At 36.9% G+C, this 20,608-nt stretch overlaps 1 protein-coding gene across 4 annotated transcripts in view; it reads left to right on the plus strand.

The window, feature by feature from the left end:
- Nucleotides 1-4,027: 4,027 nt before the first annotated feature.
- The window catches only part of LOC110447696 (cation-independent mannose-6-phosphate receptor-like), a 47,466-nt gene continuing 30,885 nt past the window's right edge, over nt 4,028-20,608 (plus strand). For all 4 annotated transcript variants that reach the window (XR_002462625.1, XR_002462626.1, XR_002462627.1 and 1 more), the window contains exons 1-15: nt 4,028-4,196; nt 6,831-7,116; nt 7,516-7,780; nt 8,308-8,525; nt 9,190-9,352; nt 10,350-10,554; nt 11,397-11,500; nt 12,489-12,668; nt 13,160-13,291; nt 13,637-13,924; nt 14,142-14,310; nt 16,482-16,775; nt 18,060-18,228; nt 18,673-18,846; nt 19,747-19,959. Coding sequence is in view for 1 of the 4 variants with exons in the window: in XM_021493543.1 (XP_021349218.1) it covers nt 4,036-4,196; nt 6,831-7,116; nt 7,516-7,780; nt 8,308-8,525; nt 9,190-9,352; nt 10,350-10,554; nt 11,397-11,500; nt 12,489-12,668; nt 13,160-13,291; nt 13,637-13,924; nt 14,142-14,310; nt 16,482-16,775; nt 18,060-18,228; nt 18,673-18,846; nt 19,747-19,959 (3,021 nt within the window). In the remaining 3 variants the exon portion in view is untranslated. The remainder of the gene's footprint in view (nt 4,197-6,830; nt 7,117-7,515; nt 7,781-8,307; nt 8,526-9,189; nt 9,353-10,349; nt 10,555-11,396; nt 11,501-12,488; nt 12,669-13,159; nt 13,292-13,636; nt 13,925-14,141; nt 14,311-16,481; nt 16,776-18,059; nt 18,229-18,672; nt 18,847-19,746; nt 19,960-20,608) is intronic.

Below are 20,608 nucleotides of genomic sequence, written 5' to 3' on the forward strand. Positions count from 1 at the left end.
GGAGATGCGGGGTTGGGTCACAAAAATAGATGATGGGGGGCTGAAAGGCTTTTCATCTGCACCTCAGTTCAATACACCCCTCCCAAACAGTTTGACCTGGCTACACATTATTTTCCCCAAGAGAATACACCTCAAATATTGCTGCAGGCTAATTAGTTTCCACATACAGGTATACAGTACCCAAGAGAGTTCAGAGATACTCGCACTAATACAAGGGTCTTTTGTTTAAACAAGATCGGATGTAAAACTAGATAAGTTGAAATCTCAAAAGTACACCTAATTATGTGAAAGGTCAGTCATCAAGGGCGTCTAACAGAAAATATACGCCTAAGGGCCAAATATCAATAGATCCAAGATCATACAATCAGTTAATTAAAAGCTAGAAGTCATTTTGATGGGCACGATAATTGGTCACACAAAAAAGTGATATTTTGCCAAAAGATACAAAAAAAAGGCAATCAATATCAAAACTCATTGAATCAGAGAGTACACCTACACATCAGTATCAATTTGACAACGTGATCAACGCAAAATTTGCCATAATGAAGAAAATATATTGGACTTACTCAAATGTCAGTCCATGAGGGTTGACAGCGCGGGAAGAAGTGACGCGAACTTCGAGCTCGTTCTATGTACATGTGACCAAGTGCATTTTCATTGGTCGAGAGGTTAGCACGAACTCAGTTTTCGTACTAAATTCAATGACGCCAGGATCGAGGGGCCATTCAGAGGTGCAGTTATTAATAGGTATCTCTGCGGATGCACATTTAATGAAAGATTACTTCGTGAAGAAACACCGAAATAAGTGTCTTTTCTACAAGAAATATCAACCGTTTTAGTATCCTGTTGTTTTCCTCATACATGCAATTTTACAGACTTTTTGTCCCTACACGATCCCCAGCAAAGGTTTGGTGCTGTCCTTTGCAAAATGTAACTCCTCTGGTACTTTTTAACAAATTATTTACAAGACAACATCAGACAGTGTAAATATATTGCATTTAAATAGATATAAACCAGGGATACAAAAAGTTACTAAAATGTCTCTAAAATCCTAATTTCAGCAGAGAGTGTAATATATACGTCAGTAAACATTACACATATCGGATACTAAAGAAAAATAAATGATTCTAGTCTCAAAACAATGCATGTATATATATATATATATATAATATAATGAAACGTCTGTCCGCTTCAAATGGGAAAATATGCACAAAGGTACATATATGTGGCAGTGGCACGGTAGACCACATGGTTTCATTTATTTTAGTTAAATAATGTTCTCGTTCTCGTAAATAGTTGGAAACATGATATTGAATATCATACAGGGGTGGGTCCATGTATTCCGAAAAGTGGAGGCCCAGTTCTTTTTGTAGTTTTCGGTGTCCACTTGTCGGCCCCCCCCCCCCCCCTCCCAGTCGTGAAAAAAATTAATTATCGATGTGTGGAAACTAGAAAAAATAGTATTTTGATACATAAAAGTCAACACATTGAATTGTATGCAACATGTTGACATAAACATATCATCAACATCGACTAATTACGTGTACATAGTTCTGTCTGTTAGAACTACCTCGAGGATTGACCAAATAAGCTGTATGCAGGGACAAATGAAATGGTAAGTTTTAGTATTATTTGTTAAAATGAATGACCTTGACTTATATTCAAGGTCACAGGGATCAAATATGTTAAAATCTTTAAATGACTTATTCTGAATACCCATGAGGCCCAGAATGTTGATATTTGGCCAGTAGCATGCCTGTATGACAGGCTATCAAGGTTTTTCATTTGAATGTTCTTGTCCCACTTTCAAGGTCACATTTGGTCAAATTTAAAAAAATAAATAGGGTAATGATATTTGGCAAGTTGCATGCTGAGATGAAGGCTATAAAGTTTGCTCAACGTAATGACCTTGTTTGACTTTCAATGTCACAGGGGTCAAATACTTTTAAATATTTTAACATGTTCTTTTGAATGACTTTTAGTCATAAATACTGATATTTTGCCTGTAGCTTTATTTTAGTCCTCTTTAAAGGTTACAAGTGTGAGATTAATACCAGGTGAGCGATGCAGGCCCATTGGGCCTCTTGATTAAACGAAGGATTAGATATTACTGGTGAGTTCATTGAAAACAAAACAAAAAGAAAATCCCAGTTTTTCCAATTGCTTTCGACTTTGGTATCGGTACCATCGATTATTTTTTCTGCTTATTTATACTTTCGAACTTTCCAATACGACTGCCTTCTTCTGTATTTCCGATAAAGAAACATGGAATTCTCATACATGTGCATGCTCAACAACATTGCTGTCAGATGACGTGGATATTTTAGATTGCTGTCTATTTTGAGTATTTTCCATTCCGTGACTTGTTCTACAACGATCAATATCAATATTTACCAAATATTGTCACTCGTAACTCGAACTGTAGGCGACCGTAAATGAAAGCAGATATGCACTTTTTTATTCATAACTTATTTTTTTAATCACATACGAAATCTGGTCAGAAGGAGAATGCGTATATAGGCCTACCGGGTGATGAGAGAGTTACGAATCGAAATCAGCTGTTGGTATATAGGCCATGCATGTTGTTTAATCTTTCTTTTGAAACAATAAACTATCTCGAACGATATCTGGTCGTTGACAATATTACTGTATTAATATAAAGCTCCAATTTGACAATCGTTCACTGGTTGATCTCTTATAGAACTAGATCCTCAACATTTTTTTCGTGATAATTTGTGTTGGAAGCAATTTAAATAATACTGAAAATAATCAGGGGTAAATCATACGTAAAGCCCAACCAAGTAGAAGTCGTTAATTAGATAACCCGCCTTTAGAAACAGAAAGGGGCCGCGGTGGTTAAGGCGTCTGACATTCTGCTACCACTAACACTCCACCACTGGGTCGCAGGTTCGAACCCTATACGTGGGGCAGTCGCCAGGTATTGACCGTAGATCGGTGGTTTTTCTCCGGGAACTCCGGCTTTCCTCCAACACCGAAACCTTGCACGTCATTAAATGATCGTAGCTGTTAATGGGACGTAAATATCAAACAAACAAACAAAACCAATTAAAAACAGAAATGATCAATTCCAAGAAGAGTTACAGTGTAGAGAACAAAAGGAGCTGCATTATCTGAGGAGAATTGCATGTCTTGGAGACCACAAGACTATGGCCGTATGTATTTATAATCAAGCATTTTAAAGTTCGGGTGGCACGATTTTCCTCTCATATTTGAGAACTTGTTACAGCTATAATTGGACCTAAACAATTAATTTTATATGTTTTAGAGGTTTAGATATATCATCAATAAGAATCGGTGCGCACTTCCATCCGAGCAAACAAGAGTGGTTCATTTAAGCAGATTAAACTTTTATTTATTGTCAAATATATTCTATGACTTATAAGTCGTAATAGATGTATAATGTAAATTTTAGACCGCTGCCTATAGAGACGTATATAATATAGACTATATACTAGCTTTACTTTATAAATGCATACATGTACGTCTCTGAACTACTCGAACACGAGTGCTATCTGCCTCAGAATCGGTCTATTAATACACACATATATGATTCAGATATGTCTACAATCTGTCAATGACAACCGGTAAAATAATTTCCTAATTTGTTTCAATAATAGTAACATATGTAGATAGACCATTTTGTCATCCTTGTACTGCTGCACGTCAGAGACGTATATATTACATAATACGTCTCTGTGCACGTGGACGATGACAACTTAATGTGTCAACTTCAGCCAGAGCAGAGACGTAGAGACATATAAAGCCATAGTATATATATATATATATACGTCTCTGCTTCAGGCTCAGACTGCTTTCATGATAAACTTTCATTGTTTCAGAGGTACTGTTTACATAATTTACAACCTAGCACATACACCAAGTAAAAATATTCCATAACTGTACCAACACGACCGTAAATTTAGTATTGTAATTTCCCGCCACAGTAAATCTTATCACGTGATTGATCTTGTGACAGTCATGTGTTCATGCGCAAAACTTCCTCTGCACACCATCATGGCGGCGGCCATATCAAGGAAGAAAACAAATGCCATGTTTTGTTTACGTTACGTATTTTCAATTAGTTTCTTGCTGGCAATAAGTCTGCATGGGGGATATTGTGATCAAACACCACAAGACTGTGTTTTTGGTGGCTCAGACTTCTCTTTGATCAAGCAGTAAGTAATTTCTATCTTTGTGACGGTCTTCCAATTGATCTCAGTTAATCAGCTGACACTGGTTATATCAGAATCGTTTATACTACTATATGGCTTTATATGTCTCTGGTAATATGTACAACCATGACCACTGGCATGATGTTGTAGACATCTTGCTTAAAGTTACACTGAACACATGTAAGCTTCTGTATTACGTGACATTTAAAAGGCCTGTTTCTATGATACAATCACAAGGGTATGCAATAACAAGAAATGCAGCAAAGCTGTTGGACACCAAATAATTTTTGACTTACTGACAGTCCAACAACCAGGATCGAGGTTACGGATCATGCATACTTGAATTTGTTGAATTATAATTACAAATAATGAATATAAATTGTTAATGGCAATAGTTTTGTCGTTCAGAATATTCTGTTCACGCTCGAATTCAGGTCGTTTCGGTACTTCTGAAAGTCGTTTCGGTACTTATGTAAAAAACATTTTGGTACCAAGTTATGGTCAACGTCACCATTATTTCAATAATTTCTAAGTATAGCGGGACATATATATAACATGTATATATAATGTATTAAGAATAATTAATTAAGAATAATAATAAGAAGGAAACACATCACAATAACAATAGGTATTTCCATCCAAAATGGAACGCTGTCACACTGAATACGCGTACCAGCCGAAGACATGATGACAAGTTGGTGAATTCCCTCAATGTTGAGTTTCTCCTAAAGAGCTTACTCCGATCTACTCAGCTGCTCAGTTAAACTACGAAAGCAAACGTTATATAAACAACCAACTATAAATAACAAATGAGAAATATTTATTAACTAATAAAGGAAGTACCGAAACAAATTAAATACAGGTACCGAAACGACTTACAAAGAGTACCGAAACATCTTCTTTTTGAAGTACCAAAACTACAGGGTACCGAAACGACTGTACCCCTTCACGCTCAATGTCCAAACATTTTGCACTATTTTCACTCAATAATTGTCCCACTGCTCGCAAATGTACATTTGTTATTGCATTTTTAAATGTAAACGATTTGGTTATGACGTCATCTTCTGAGAAAGAGAAGGGACATAACATGATTTACATAAAATAACATTTACACCTCTTTTTTTACAAATATTTCTTTTAACAATGTATCTTTGGATAAGATATCAACCGTCGTCTTGATTAAAGTGTCATGTGTAGCCCCCCTTTGAATAATAGTTATTACTTCTCGAGACTGCTACGAAGACAGATTTTGTCACCAATGCCGAACGTTATTTTGTTGGTAATCGCATAATAGTTTTATACAATTGAAATAAATATGTTGTATTGAACGGGAAAAACTATGAAATTTTCTTTTTCTAACATTTTTTTCACTTCACCCAATGCAAATATTGCTACATCAGAAAAGCGCGGGAATGTGTAGCATATTTTTTGACGCCAAGTTTTAATGACATCACGCTTGACAACAATAAAGAGCGCCATTGCATCTATTATCTGGTAAGATTTCCAGACAAAAATGATATTAATTGTGTTGTTTTGTAAAAACAATAATGTATGCTGCAAATGGTGTCAGGTCGTTTCGGTAACAAGACGAAAGTCGTTTCGGGACTTTTTTGGGTCGTTTCGAGACATGTCAAAAGTCGATTAGGATTTTTTTCTGTAGATACCATTGTCTTTTTTCTTTAAACATATTTTAATGTCAACTAAATTCCAAAATAAAATGCTTCAAACATTGTTAGAATCAATGTTAACTCATTCATCTCTTAATGTCAATAATGGAGGAAATAGTGAATTGAAAACATATTATTACGATATCAAACAAGGAATCAACCTATCAAAAACGAAAGAAATTGAATGTCGAATTTCATAAGTTCCTCTAGATCTGTACTTGATAATGAAATCAGTTTCACCAGGTAACAACACACTGTCAATCGGGTAAATGTTGGTAGGTATCCCCTCAAGCACTAGCATTCTGTTAACACTAATGATCCCAAGCACGGGTAAGTCGTGACACAGGTCATAGACTAAAACCATACTTTTATGTGTATCTACAAGACTTTTTATGAACACGGAGCAAAATGTAATTTATAAGTGAACATTTTTATGTCCCAAAACGACTTGATTAAGTCCCGAAACCTTTTGTGTCATGTCCAGAAACGACTTTTGGACTCCCGAAACGACTTGTTACCGAAACGACCTGTTACCGAAACAACTAGCATTCCTGCAAATCAGACTTCACTAAACTTGAAACTTAAAATCTAAGCAGAGAATAGAATGTATATTACTGATGAGATTGGACAATACTTAGAGTGACTTCTTCACATGTGAAGATATAATATTTCGTATTTTTTCACTGTATTTGAGATTTGTTTTTATGAAATTGTGAATTCATGATATTTCACTAGTAAATGTAACAAATACGGATACCGTAAGGTTAACTATCATATTTTTGTAGACAGTATGCGGCCTCAATTTTCCAGAAGCTTGAGGCTTTCATGCATGACGAAGCACCGGAGGTGGACAAAGTGTTTACAGATCAAACCCCGGCAGCGCTTTACGCCGCTTGGGGGTTTGAAAAAAAAAAATGGTTTTATTATAACAACATCACATTTAAAATTACACTGTATTATATTATTACAGGTTTAATCCCTGGCCAATGTTATCCGAGGATGGGAACACAACCTATCAGATCAGTCTTTGTGAGGCAATCAAACCGCATCAAGGTGGAGATTGTCACGACCAGACTTCTATCTGTAGGACAGTCAAGGGGGAATCGCCAAAGTCTTCGGGCAACTTTACACACATGGCAGCTGCTGATAACACTCAAGTCTCTGAACAAACACTTGTCTTTCAAGGGGATGCATGTCCTGATGTAGTCGATGGCCATTATGTTACAATGATCACCTTCCAGTGCAGTTTAAATGTGGTAAGATACTCCTTTTTGTTATAATTGTAAATGTATAATAACAATTTACTATTTTTTGTAACTTTTATATCATAAGTATCAATCATGCATTGGCACTACTAGAGAGGACTTCTGGTATATATGTAGCTTTGCAATTCTGCCCAATGCCCGGGACAGGCAGTTTTATCGCTCAGGCAAGTGCAAAAATTTTGAGGCTCTAATATGCATCTTATGCTTGTACAAAGTACCTGCTAAGGAAATTCCCTTTGTTTACTTGTTTACTGTATGAATTTTACCAGCTAAGAAAATAAGTAGCCTGTAGCATTAACAGTTTGCAAACCTGACAATTTATAAAAAAAAAGAAAAAAAAGATGAACTCTTCAATGAATGTTATGAAACATAATCTACACACTATTTCAGGGCCTAGGTTCACCTGAATTCCTGGTGTACTCGCTGTGTACAACGTATGTGCTGTGGCGCACAAATGTGGTTTGTAACGACACCGAGCGGGCTGTGAAGGAGGTCCCTTGTTATGTGTATGACCATCTCAACCAGAAACACAACCTTGCACCGCTCACAAAGAAAGACGGTGGCTACCTGGTGTCGTCCGAGGCAGGCTGGAACTTTTATATCAATGTGTGTAAAGACATTAAAGGAATTACAGAAATTCCTGGCGGAGACCCAGGTAAGAGGTCAAACTGTAGTTCAAAGTTCACTTGGTGGCTTGGAGGAGAGTTGAGAGGTTTTTTTATTCCCCTTCTTATAAATACGTATGTATATATATATGTGCTTCTGTCAAGCTTGGTAGATATGAGGTAAACTTGATAGTTGAGATGTTTTATAAGCACTGTAATTATATAACTAGTCACCTTGTCTGATGGGCTGTTAGCTATATAGTCAGGCATAACTTAACATTGGTAATACATCATGCTGAATCTTTTTATCCCCCTTCTTATCAATACGTACATTTTTTTGTATGTATATATATGTTGCTTGAGTTTTGCTTCTGTCAAGCTAGGATTAAATATCTTTAATGGAATTCATGTTCTTTGAATATACTTAATAAAACATGGATAACTTGCAAGTTGAATACATATCATTGATTATGTGACTGTTAAAGTTCTCGTTCTTCACCTACTCACCATCATTGATTCAAAATTTTATTTAAATAACTTATCCATTAGATGCTGCATTTTGTTATTTTACCTGCAGATGAAAAGACAAAGATGTGCCCACCAGGGGCTGGTGCCTGTCAGATCAATACACGTGGTTCAGGAACAGCATTAGGGATGGGAGACCCTAAAGACAAGCTTCAGGTTGCCACTGGAGAAAACAAATTCCTGTTACGCTACACTACTGATGAGACTGTTAATGGCTGTACTGCGAAACCTTCCACCAGTATAGAGTTCCGGTGTCCCAGTGTGGGTGGGGTACGACATACTTTTTTCTAAAAGAATGTTTTGGACTCCCTAAAATGAGCTTTAACATTCTGGGTTTGAAAGAACAGGTCTATTTGTCAATTGTGTTTTCACCCTCCGATTTTCAAGGAAAATGCTTTTTGACTTCTGAAATTGCTAAATGTCAATGGTTACCAGAAAGCTCTGATTTATAACAATATATGTTTCTATACTACAGAGATGGTCAACTATCCTAGCATTAGAGGGTACAGAATGCTTTGTTTTAAAAGATATTTATCAGACCAAATACTGTATATTGGGATTTTTTTTTGCTGCAGTTTGACTTTTGCTTTTCCTCTGCAATCATGATAGCAAATATTAGTTACATAAGATACCATATCTATATTGTGAAGGGCGTGTATTTGCCTGTGTCAAAGTTACCTGGTATACAGTAAATATTTAAAAGTTTTTTAATTTGTTCTTGATCAAAGGTAACTATATGCTCATACTGTTTAAAAAGTATTGGTGTTTGTATTTCAAAACTACTGTCAGTATTATTTGTGTTTTGCAAAATGTGAAACATTTTTGACGATTCTTTTGTAATTCATCAGAAAATAGTATGTTCAGTTTGTCTGATTTCCATTAGTGCTTCATATATTATTGACTTTTAAATGAATTTAAATTCCTTGTCTTCCAGGGGAAAGATCCTGTCATGGTGGCTGATTTCAACTGTCAGTTCCGCATCGTGTGGGAAACGGAACATGCTTGTGCGGAAGTTGACATCACAAACAAAACTTGTCGTCTTGTCAAGGAATCTGAAAACATTGACATAGATCTTTCACCTCTCAGGGTTTACCGTGGCAAGTATACAAAACAGTGTCACCATATTTTGGGAATTGAAAAATTAAGTCCATCTAAATTACATGCAGTACCATATTTTCTATGATAAAGATGCATGCAGTGATAATGTGAAATAGGTTTCCTTTTCAAAAGTTTTCACATTAAGAAACAAAGAAAATTAATTGGTATTTGGGCTTGGTTGGGGAATTAAGTTAAATAATAACATTTTGTTAATTAAAGTTGAAGTGATTTACTGACACTTAAACAAATTTAGGAAAGATAACTCAGACACAAAGTCACATTGTGTATCAAGTTGCATATACTTTAAGTATTATATGTAAGTTAATATTTTAATTTGTTCTTTCTGTACATTTGAGTGAGTTACCATAATAAGATTTGGTTATTTGACTATGCCACAATTCTATCAACACACACATCATTTTGGCTAAGTGGCTTTATTAAGTAAGATATATAGACAGGTGTATAGTTTGTGACTGAAAGGAAGAGACTCAAAGGCAAGTTTGAGTCGTGTTAATTATGAATACATTACTTCTAGGGAGTTCTGATTTTCAGTATTTTATAGAGATGTACAGTAGCTACTAACTTTACATTGCTTTTTGGGGGAGACAGAAAGGCCAGAGTGGCTACATTTATATATGGACATAGCCATTATACATTCGATAAACTTCATTTTTTTTCCTTCTGATTTTAATTGACGGTTATTTGAAACCCCATGTTTGTGAGATTTTTTTTTTCTGAAATTGAACATAATTTTATTAGAGATACATGTGTTGATAACAGTCTTATTTCCAAAGGAACACCATATCACAATTTGATTGAACAGTTCCATGTTTATCACACATCTTTATGTGTTCCTGTCTGGTTACATGTACTAAAAATTTTTTTTTTTAAATTAACTAAACACAATTGCAAAAAACACCTACATGTTATAATGATCTTAGAATTAATGAGTTTTAATTGTCTCTAATTTGTGGCATTGTTTGCCATCATTGATAGCAGACCGTAAATACCAGGTAACAGTGCCCCCTAGCACTAAAGGTGGCGACTACTACATATACTACCTCAACGTATGTGGGGAGCTGGGAATCCAGTGTCCGGACATGAACCACGTCCAAAACGTGGCAGCGTGTCAGACCAAGTCTGGTGACTCGGATTACGGCCGTGTCATTGGGTCAGTTGGCAATGGTGACCAGAGACTAAGGTAATTTTACTTCTGTGCAGGTGAAAAATTCACAATTATTTGTTAATTCAAGACAATGTAAATTCAGTTCATTAAGGGGACTGCCGTATGTAAATTCATCTAAGTCAGGATTGGTTTGGTTGGTAATTTGGGTTGGTTGTCCTCGCTACAGCTAATATGAAAATAATATTCACAGAGGATAGGGCAACTTAACTCATTCACCCCTGAAATTTCATAATGAACTATTCCAACATTTGAATTGGAAGAGTTCAAATGTGTCTTCAGGGATTGATGAGTTAACATACCTTCTCGCTGAAATGTTGTATCCTCGACACAGTAGCATGACACTCCACCTGGTCATTTAACCCTTTCACCCATGCAGACCATTATGGACTTCTCCAGATCAATGCACAGAAGAGTCTACTAAAGTTACACAGGGGTGAAAGGGTTAAAGCTGAACATCAAAGAGCAATAAGTAGTAATGTTATGGACTTTGGTTTTTCTGTGTCAGGGGACAGAATCTATCACCTTCGTCACCCAGGCAAACACTCAATACTAAGGCTGAAATTAAAAGAAGAGAGAAAATACAAATAAACTCAAATGGGTACAGCAGATTTATTCTGGTCACTTTCATGTCCCCAAGTAGATGGCACAAGAGAAAATTCCCAATTCCTCAATCGGTAATCTCTTATGAATCATACAGTGGGTAACAGCATGTATATTTTCTTCTAAATCCCGGAATTGCAGATTGATTTAGGGGACTGTGATATGTAAATTCAGTAACTTTGTATTTAGGTGTACTCATGTTTGTACCCAACTTTGTATTGAAGTATACATGTGTTTTACCTAACTTTGTATTTTAGGTACGCTGATGGAGATCTTACCTTGACCTACCGAGGAGGCGATATTTGCCACAAGAACAATCCACGAACAACTATTATCAACTTTAAATGTGACCCCAATACAGGTAATTTGATTGACACATATCCTTCAGTCAGCTGAATCTGCAGAAAAAGATTCGTTACTATGTATCAATGAATTATTAAGATGTATATAAACAGTTGTTCACTTGATTTTTGATAAGTTAATTTTCTGGATCATTTTCGGAATAAGATATTTGAGAGGATTCAATGAGCCAAAATACAACTATACCCTTATTGATTTTGTATGTGTCTGAAGAGATATCTGCAAGGTACTTGGACTTACAATTTACTCTTCATCACTTTGCTTGGAAATATTGATTGAATGACTAGTATATTAACTTCATAAATGTGTACCCACCTAACACTGGTTGAGATTGTCATGAAATACAGGAAGTGTTGTGTTGCCTCTTATAGTTGTAGTGTTATCATGTTGTGGATATGTTGATAACCTAGTTAGCTGTTTTGTTATCTGGTTGTAGATATTGTATTATCCTGTTGTAATTGCTATGTTAATTACCTGTTGTAGATATTGTGTTCCTCTATTCTAGCAGTGATGTTATCCTGTTGTAAATGCTGAGTTGTCCTGTTGTAAATGAAGTGTTACCCTGTTTTAGCTAATGTGTGTAAAGCTGTTGTTGATGTAGTGTTACATTGTTTTAGCTAATGTGTGTAAAGCTGTTGTTGATGTAGTGTTACCCTGTTGTAGATGTTATGTTACCCTGTTGTAGATGTTGTGTTACCCTGCTGTAGATGTTTTGTTACCCTGGTTAGATATTGAGTTACCCTGCTGTAGATGTTATTTTACCCTGTGTTTGTTAAGGCCATGAACTTGAGGAATTGTTGTTACCCTGTTGTAGATGCTGTGTTGCCCTGCTGTAGATGTTATGTTACCCTAATGTAGATGTTATGTTACCCTTCTGTAGATGTTGTGTTACCCTGGTTAGATATTGAGTTACCCTGCTGTAGATGTTATTTTACCCTGTGTTTGTTAAGGTCATGACCTTGAGTAAATGTTGTGTTACCCTGTTGTAGCTGTTAACATGGGTAAAGGTTACCCAACATTTGTGAAGGAGGTCAACGACAGCTGTATCTACATGTTTGATTGGGCTACCAAGTACGCATGTTCGGGTCATCCAGCTAATGAAGAGTGTCGAGTTGACTACAATGGCAAACGCTACGACCTTTCACCCCTTACACGACGCCATGGACACGGTGATACACCAAATTTTGTTTCTGTTTTTATATATGATACATGTTAACTTGTTGGATGAAAAAAATATTATCTGCTGGGAATAGTCAGGAACAGATCATTGTGAGATAACGTTAATAACCAGAATGATCAAGTGCTCAGTGTACCACTTAGTAATCAGGAATACTGTGTAGAGCAGACTTTATTTTATCACTTTCACTTTCTATAATTATAGTTTCTTATGTTATTTAGCTGTTCAATGAATTTAAAGTTAATATATTTTCTGGATAAAAAAAGATGGTCTGGATCCTTTGGTGATTGAATTTGACAGTTTTCACTATTTACTTTTACCTTGGCAGTGAAATCCACTGTGCCTGCAGGAATCGATGTTTTTAATATTGATTGTTTAGAATGAAAAAGTTAAGACAATTCGAACATTGGAGACACATTGTAAGCTAGGGAAATATGAAACGTGTTTTTATTTGGCTTTATTGAATTGTTGAATTTGACACAGAAACTGATTGGGAGGTGTTACACAGTGACGGGACAGACGCTGGGAAACAATTCTACCTTAATGTGTGTAACGACTTACTGAACACAGGCGGTGCTGCTAGCTGTCACCCGGACGCTTCCGTCTGTCTTATAGGTCTGTAGTTTAAAGATACAGACATTAACAAATCCATATAAATGAACGTTATGCAGATAAGATATTTGAATATGCAGTAAAAGATTAGATTGAAACTTGGTGTTTGTAATAACTAGTGGGAAAGTAAAAACTTGTGAAGCTTGTCATTTCTAACTGTAAAGAGTACGGACATTTTTGTGATGGTGTACTGCAGCATTCATTTCCACAATGTTAACATTTCCATACTGTGAACATTCACCTTGAACATATTCTACATTGTTAATATTTCTGTACTGTGAACATTTCCACCATGTGAACATTTTTACACTGAAAAAGAATTAAACCCTAAAATTTATTTGCATGTAGATCATAATGGCCCCCATAATCTGGGTTCATTCATCGAGAATCCTGTATTCTCCAAGGAGACAAATGCCCTACAAATCACCTACGGTAACGGGGAACCATGTGGGGACAAGAAACGCACACGCTCCATTATAGACTTCATCTGTAAGCCAGGAGACCTGGAGAGTGGCCCTGTTCTCATGGATACCTCTCTTGACAGCTGTCTGTACAGGTTTGAGTGGCATACCTCCGCTGCATGTGTACTGGGACATTGGAGGGGAGACAACTGTCATGTATTTGACAAGGAAGCAGGTATTTTTACCCTCATTCAAAATTATGTCATTTTCATTCTGAAAAAGAAGCCGTGCAACTTTTAAAAAATAAATATAATTTAGGATCAATCCAGTAACCTGTCTATGAAGATTGCTTTTTTGTGCTGTTTTTCCTCAGAGTATGTACAATGTTCACTTACTTTGTTCACTGAAACAAGAAACTCAATGGATATACATGGTTGTTTTTTATTATGTAGGATTCAACTTTGACCTTTCACCTCTGACCTTGAAGGAAGGATCATATTCTGTCACGGATACAAACAAGACTTATGAATATCATATCAATGTGTGTGATGCTGTCCATAACACTTCGTGTGACACAAGTAAAAGTACTCCTCCGAATGCCGGAGTTTGTCAGACAAAGAGGTAAGTTATATTTATAATGGGACACCTNAGAGTGTATTAAACAAAGAGGTAGGTCATGTGACACCTTCTGAAGCTAGAGTGTATCAGACTTAGAGGTAGGTAATGTGACACCTTCTGAAGCTAGAGTTTGTCAGACAAAGAGGTAGGTAATGTGACACCTTCTGAAGCTAGAGTGTGTCAGACAAAGAGGTTAGTCATGTGACACCTTCTGAAGCTAGAGTGTATCAGACTAAGAGGTTAGTCATGTGACACCTTCTGAAGCTAGAGTGTATCAGACAAAGAGGTAAGTCATGGGACACCTTCTGAAGCTAGAGTGTGTCAGACAAAGAGGTAGTTAATGTGACACCTTTTGAAGCTAGAGTGTATTAAACAAAGAGGTAAGTCATTTGACACTTTTTGAAGCTAGAGTGTATTGAAAAAAGAGGTAAGTCATGTGACACTTTTTGAAGCTAGAGTGTATTAAACAAAGAGGTAAGTCATTTGACACTTTTTGAAGCTGGAGTGTATTGAAAAAAGAGGTAAGTCATGTGACACTTTTTGAAGCTAGAGTGTATTAGACAAAGAGGTAAGTCAAGTGACACCTTCTGAAGCTAGAGTGTATTAAACAAAGAGGTAGGTCATGTGACACCTTCTGAAGCTAGAGGGTATCAGACAAAGGGTTAGTCATGTGACACCTTCTGAAGCTAGAGTTTGTTGGACAAAGAGGAAAGTCATGTGACACCTTCTGAAGCTAGAGTGTAGTAAACAAAGAGGTAAGTCATGTGACACCTTCTGAAGCTAGAGTGTATCAGACTAAGAGGTTAGTCATGTGACACCTTCTGAAGCTAGAGTTTGTCAGACAAAGAGGTAGGTCATGTGACACCTTCTGAAGCTAGAGGGTATCAGACAAAGGGTTAGTCATGTGACACCTTCTGAAGCTAGAGTTTGTTGGACAAAGAGGCAAGTCATGTGACACCTTCTGAAGCTAGAGTGTATCAAACAAAGAGGAAAGTCATGTGAAACCTTCTGAAACTAGAGTGTAGTAAACAAAGAGGTAAGTCATGTGACAGTCACCTTCTGAAGCTAGAGTGTATTAAACAAAGAGGTAGGTCATGTGACACCTTCTGAAGCTAGAGTGTATCAGACTAAGAGGTTAGTCATGTGACACCTTCTGAAGCTAGAGTTTGTTGGACAAAGAGGAAAGTCATGTGACACCTTCTGAAGCTAGAGTGTAGTAAACAAAGAGGTAAGTCATGTGACAGTCACCTTCTGAAGCTAGAGTGTATTAAACAAAGAGGTAATTCATGTTACACCTTCTGAAGCTAGAGTGTATTAAACAAAGAGGTAATTCATGTTACACCTTCTGAAGCTAGAGTGTATTAAACAAAGAGGTAGGTCATGTGACACCTTCTGAAGCTAGAGGGTATCAGACAAAGGGTTAGTCATGTGACACCTTCTGAAGCTAGAGTGTATTAAACAAAGAGGTAATTCATGTTACACCTTCTGAAGCTAGAGTGTATTAAACAAAGAGGTAATTCATGTTACACCTTCTGAAGCTAGAGTGTATTAAACAAAGAGGTAGGTCATGTGACACCTTCTGAAGCTAGAGTGTATCAAACAAAGAGGTAAGTCATGTGACACCTTCTGAAGCTAGATTGTATTAAACAAAGAGGTAAGTCGTGTTACACCTTCTGAAGCTAGAGTTTGTCAGACACAAGGGTAAGTTATATTTATAATGGGACACCTTCTGAAGCTAGAGTTTGTCAGACAAAGAGGTAGGTCATGTGACACCTTCTGAAGCTAGAGGGTATCAGACAAAGGGTTAGTCATGTGACACCTTCTGAAGCTAGAGTGTATTAAACAAAGAGGTAGGTCATGTGACACCTCCAATTGTTGGGATATGTCAGACAAAGAGGTAGTTCATGTAACACTTTCAATGACATGGGTGTTTCAGACAAACAGGTAGGTCATGTGACATATTGGAATGCCAGGTGTGTCGGGGGAAAGGTCATGTGGCTTTACCACATCTACAGCAGTGACTTGTATTGCAATTTAACATGGAAACTTTCAGAACACTTATTTTCATAATTGTGGACATAAGGCATCTGCTATTGTTAAAACAAATTGAGAAACCAGCATAGTTTATTTATGAGAAGAAACTTGTAAAGTACCCTAATATTCCTATGTTACAGCGGTGACCATGCAATCAATACAGGAACTGCTTCCAGCATTCTGGAGTACTACGATGGTATGATAAACCTAACATACACAAATGGACAGGTGTACAACAGCCATCCTCCAGTTCCACGGAAGACAGAGATTGTGTTCCTATGTGACACAAGTGCTGGCAAAGGCAAGCCCTCGTTTATTTCAGAGAGTTCCTGGGGATACAGTTTTGAGTGGTACACAGCCTATGCTTGTCCGAATGAGCCAGTCGAATGTACGGTCACAGACCCAGCACGCAAGCAACAGTATGATCTGTCTAGGTAAACATTCCAGTTCCGTCTTAAATATGAAATATGCAGCATATATAGATGTCATTTTGGCATTTGTTCATTCTCTTTTATCAAGGTACAAGGTGCAAAGTACAAAAAGTAGGTCAATGTGACCTATGCTTTGACCTTTGAGGTCAACCCTTTGAAATAGTTTGTGTGGGGCTTAACTTCTATCCTTTTTCACATGAATTAACTAGATATGGTATATATGCTAGTACATCTTTTGATGGTAAAGTGTCAAGTACAAAAAGTAGGTTACTGTTACCTATGCTTTGACCTCTGACCTTATCACTTGAAAAAAAGTTTGTCTTAGGCATATCTTTTATACTGATTCATCTGATGTAACCAGATTTAGTGTGGCTGGCATAGTGTGGAGTGCAAGAAGTATGTCACTGTGACATATATCCCAAGATAGGTGTACAGCTGGGTGAATAAATAACTTATTACCGATAGGGAACTATGGATTGCCTTGCTATACTTTGACTTGTTCATTTTTTAATGTTCTCAAACTATTCCTACAGCTTTTGGTGAAGGCAGCAACTCTAGTTGTACTTATTCTAAGATCTATTAACCCTTTCACCCCTATGTAACTTTAGTAGACTCTACCATGCATTGATATGGAGGGGTCCATTATGGTCTACAGCGGTGAAGGAGTTAACTGATATATTACAGGTGTTGGATATTCAATGAAAATAGTGTTAACTTTTGAGTTTTAAATGGATTTCTGATGTTATGTTCAGGGTTCATCACCCCTATGCAATTAACAAAATTGTATTCATGTATGTCTGTCATGGAATACAAGCATATGAACACGTGAAGAGTATTGACACTGGCATGTTTATTTCGAGTATTTGAGTAAAAGAATCTTGCATGGGTGTGATGCATGGACAAGGAAATCTCGACAAAGCCTTGTGCTGGATAGCCAAACTCTTACCCTCATGTTGAGATATCCCCGTCTATGGACCACACCCATGTAAGATTCTTTTAATCCAGAATGTCTATACGATGTGTTGTGTGCCACACATATAGGTCTGTGCCCCAAGATCAAGGTTTCATAAAAGTTCAGAGAGGCCTATCTAAAGATTAGACATACCAAGTTAAACCTTTCAAGACAATAAACCATATTCTGTATAATCAAGACTCCTGTATAACCCAGAACTTTAGTAAGACCCTGCTGTTTACACCTTTATTTTTCTGGAACTGTTCGATGTAGTTTGCTCCTGGCAGGTTTTACTGTACTAGTGTAATTACTATGGTAGTCAATTGCATTTTCAGCTTATCCAAGTCAGTGAGTCAGGACAACTGGGAGTTATTGGACGACAGTGACCCCAAAAACAAGCTCAAGTACTACATCAATGTGTGTCGTCCACTCAGCGAGGTACACGTAGGCAAGGGCTGCTCAACCTTTGGGTCAGCATGTCGCACATCCTACAAAACTGGACAGGTAACAGCACATTGTCTTGTACTTGTACCAAAGTTTAAGGGCGGTTTAACTGCATTTAGTAGCACTTGCTTAGGCAGGAAATAATTTCTGCAGATTATTGTTTATAATTTTTGAGGTTGCTTGAACACCCTATATAGTATTCTAGTAGCAAAGCTACATACAGATGTATTTCACAAAGAGGACCTTTTTTTATAAACAATCCTAGTTTATTCGACAGTAAAGCACAAAAGGCTGTTCAAGAATTAATTGTATGGGAGAACATCGGTTAGTTAGAAAAGTGACATTTACAGAAAAATGACCTATTGCTCTCCAATGGCATGTTAAAATTTAAACTACCCCCCCCCCCCTTCGTATAATTTATCGAGGAACAGCCCTAACTGTATTACAGTTATGTTAGTTTTTTAGTTTTGTCTTTTTCTCATGTTGTTCTTTCGACCTTGACAGGAGGCTGTGGACATAGCAGATTTAGGAAGTGTGGTGTCGCCACCGGTCGTGGAGAGGGAGGGTCAGCTGTCACTCAAATACCGTACCAAAGACAAGATCTGTGACGACATTAATGGCAATGGCAAGACGACTATCACCACATCCATACATTTCATCTGTAGTCGAGGCGCTATGGTGAGTGGGTCCAGGATATGGTCTATAGAGGGATACGAAAGTGGACGTTTGAACCTAAGGTCAAGGTCGCTTACTTAAATAGAAAATACATTATATTGCCTTTTTGACTAACCAGTGTTAAATTTGGTAATATTAGGTGGATATCCTACATGAAAAATGCCATATTAGCAGGATCCCAAAATACATGTTGGCTAAGACATGTATGGCCATAACTTTTGTTTTATTGATACTATTTTGTTCAGAGTTGGTGGTGGAAAGTGGTACTTAGAGGATGGTGTATATGGTGAAAAAACAAAAGATATTATCCTGATCCTATCAAACAAGATGGCCACCATGGCTTCCGATTGGCTTAGACCTTTCGGGTTATAGCTTCTGTTCTGCTGGTCTGGTTTTGTTCATACTTGGTGGTTACTGGTGCTGTTAAGATTACATACATGTGAAAGTCTTCATTATCAATATTTCAGAATCTAAATGAAACACACACAGTCTATAATTTCATCATAGACCAAAAATGTTTTGGTTTTGATAAAACATTAAGATGACAGGTACAGAGCCAATTATATTTCAATTGTTTTGCAGTACAACTGTACTAGATTTACCATGGGTTTGTATTTATGAAACCGTTCTCATGCTCAAGTTTGAACTTTGTGGTCAAACCTTATTTCTTGTTCTGGTTATAACTTAATAGATAAATCTTATTTTGTCAATTATTTGGAAACATTTTGAAGAGACTTAAAGCCAAATACTGTTGTCAATGTTTACATTTGACTTTTTGATCGTTTGACATGATCTAAGTGAGTTACAAGAAAGTTGGTTTGAGCACAAAATCCATGCTTGAGCATGAGAACGGTTTCATGAATACGGGCCCTGTTACAGTTTACCTAATTGTTATGTTTACAGGTGACTGGGCCAAGCACTGTGACAAAGTTAGGTAACTGTGATTATGTATACATGTGGGCCACAGAGGCTGCCTGTCCTCTAGAGATGACAGAAGCAACCACCAACTGTTCTGTCAAGGACCGTAACTCTGATTATGTCTTCAACCTTGGCCTCCTCACCAGAAAGAGTGATACTGACTACTATGACGTCAAGGACGGAGCCTATCAATTCAGAGTGAGTTTCCTTCATTCTCATGTCTCTCCCCTCCTGTAAATCATTCAAAAACCAAAATGGTGTGGTAGAGATCCCATTCCACGGTCAGTGCTAGGTATCAAGGGTAATAACTCTGCAAAAAACAATCAGCAGATTGTTTTGTTCGATTTTAATAAACATTCGTCAATTGAATTTGAACACGCATGTAAATTCGGTTATGTAGATATTTGTCTTTTGATATTACTTTAACATATCCAATTGCGAACTTCATGTTTGTATTTGTAAACATCATTTCTTGTACAAGTTTACATTTCAGCCTTCTTTGATCTAAAACATATAACTTTTTTTATACGTACCACAATTAAATTAAGGGGGGTATACTGGAATCACCCTGTCTGTCTGGTTGTCTGTCTGGATGTCTGTCTGTCGTCCAGAGTAACTTGTCTGCAAAACTCCATCTTAACTAACAGACAGATTTGATTGAAACTTCACTTGAATAATCAGTATATTATGAAGTTGTGCACTGGCATTTTAATTTCAGATTTCAAAACTTTTTAAGGGAGTTATGGCCCTTTATGCAAAATAACTTGTCTGGAAACCCCAAGGTCAAGGTCACTAAATGATGTATAAACTACCAACATCTGGGGGGGGGGTATTAGTTATCCTCAAG

The sequence above is a fragment of the Mizuhopecten yessoensis genome, unplaced genomic scaffold (assembly GCF_002113885.1).
Source record: "Mizuhopecten yessoensis strain PY_sf001 unplaced genomic scaffold, ASM211388v2 scaffold3575, whole genome shotgun sequence".
Taxonomy (NCBI): Eukaryota; Metazoa; Mollusca; class Bivalvia; order Pectinida; family Pectinidae; genus Mizuhopecten; species Mizuhopecten yessoensis.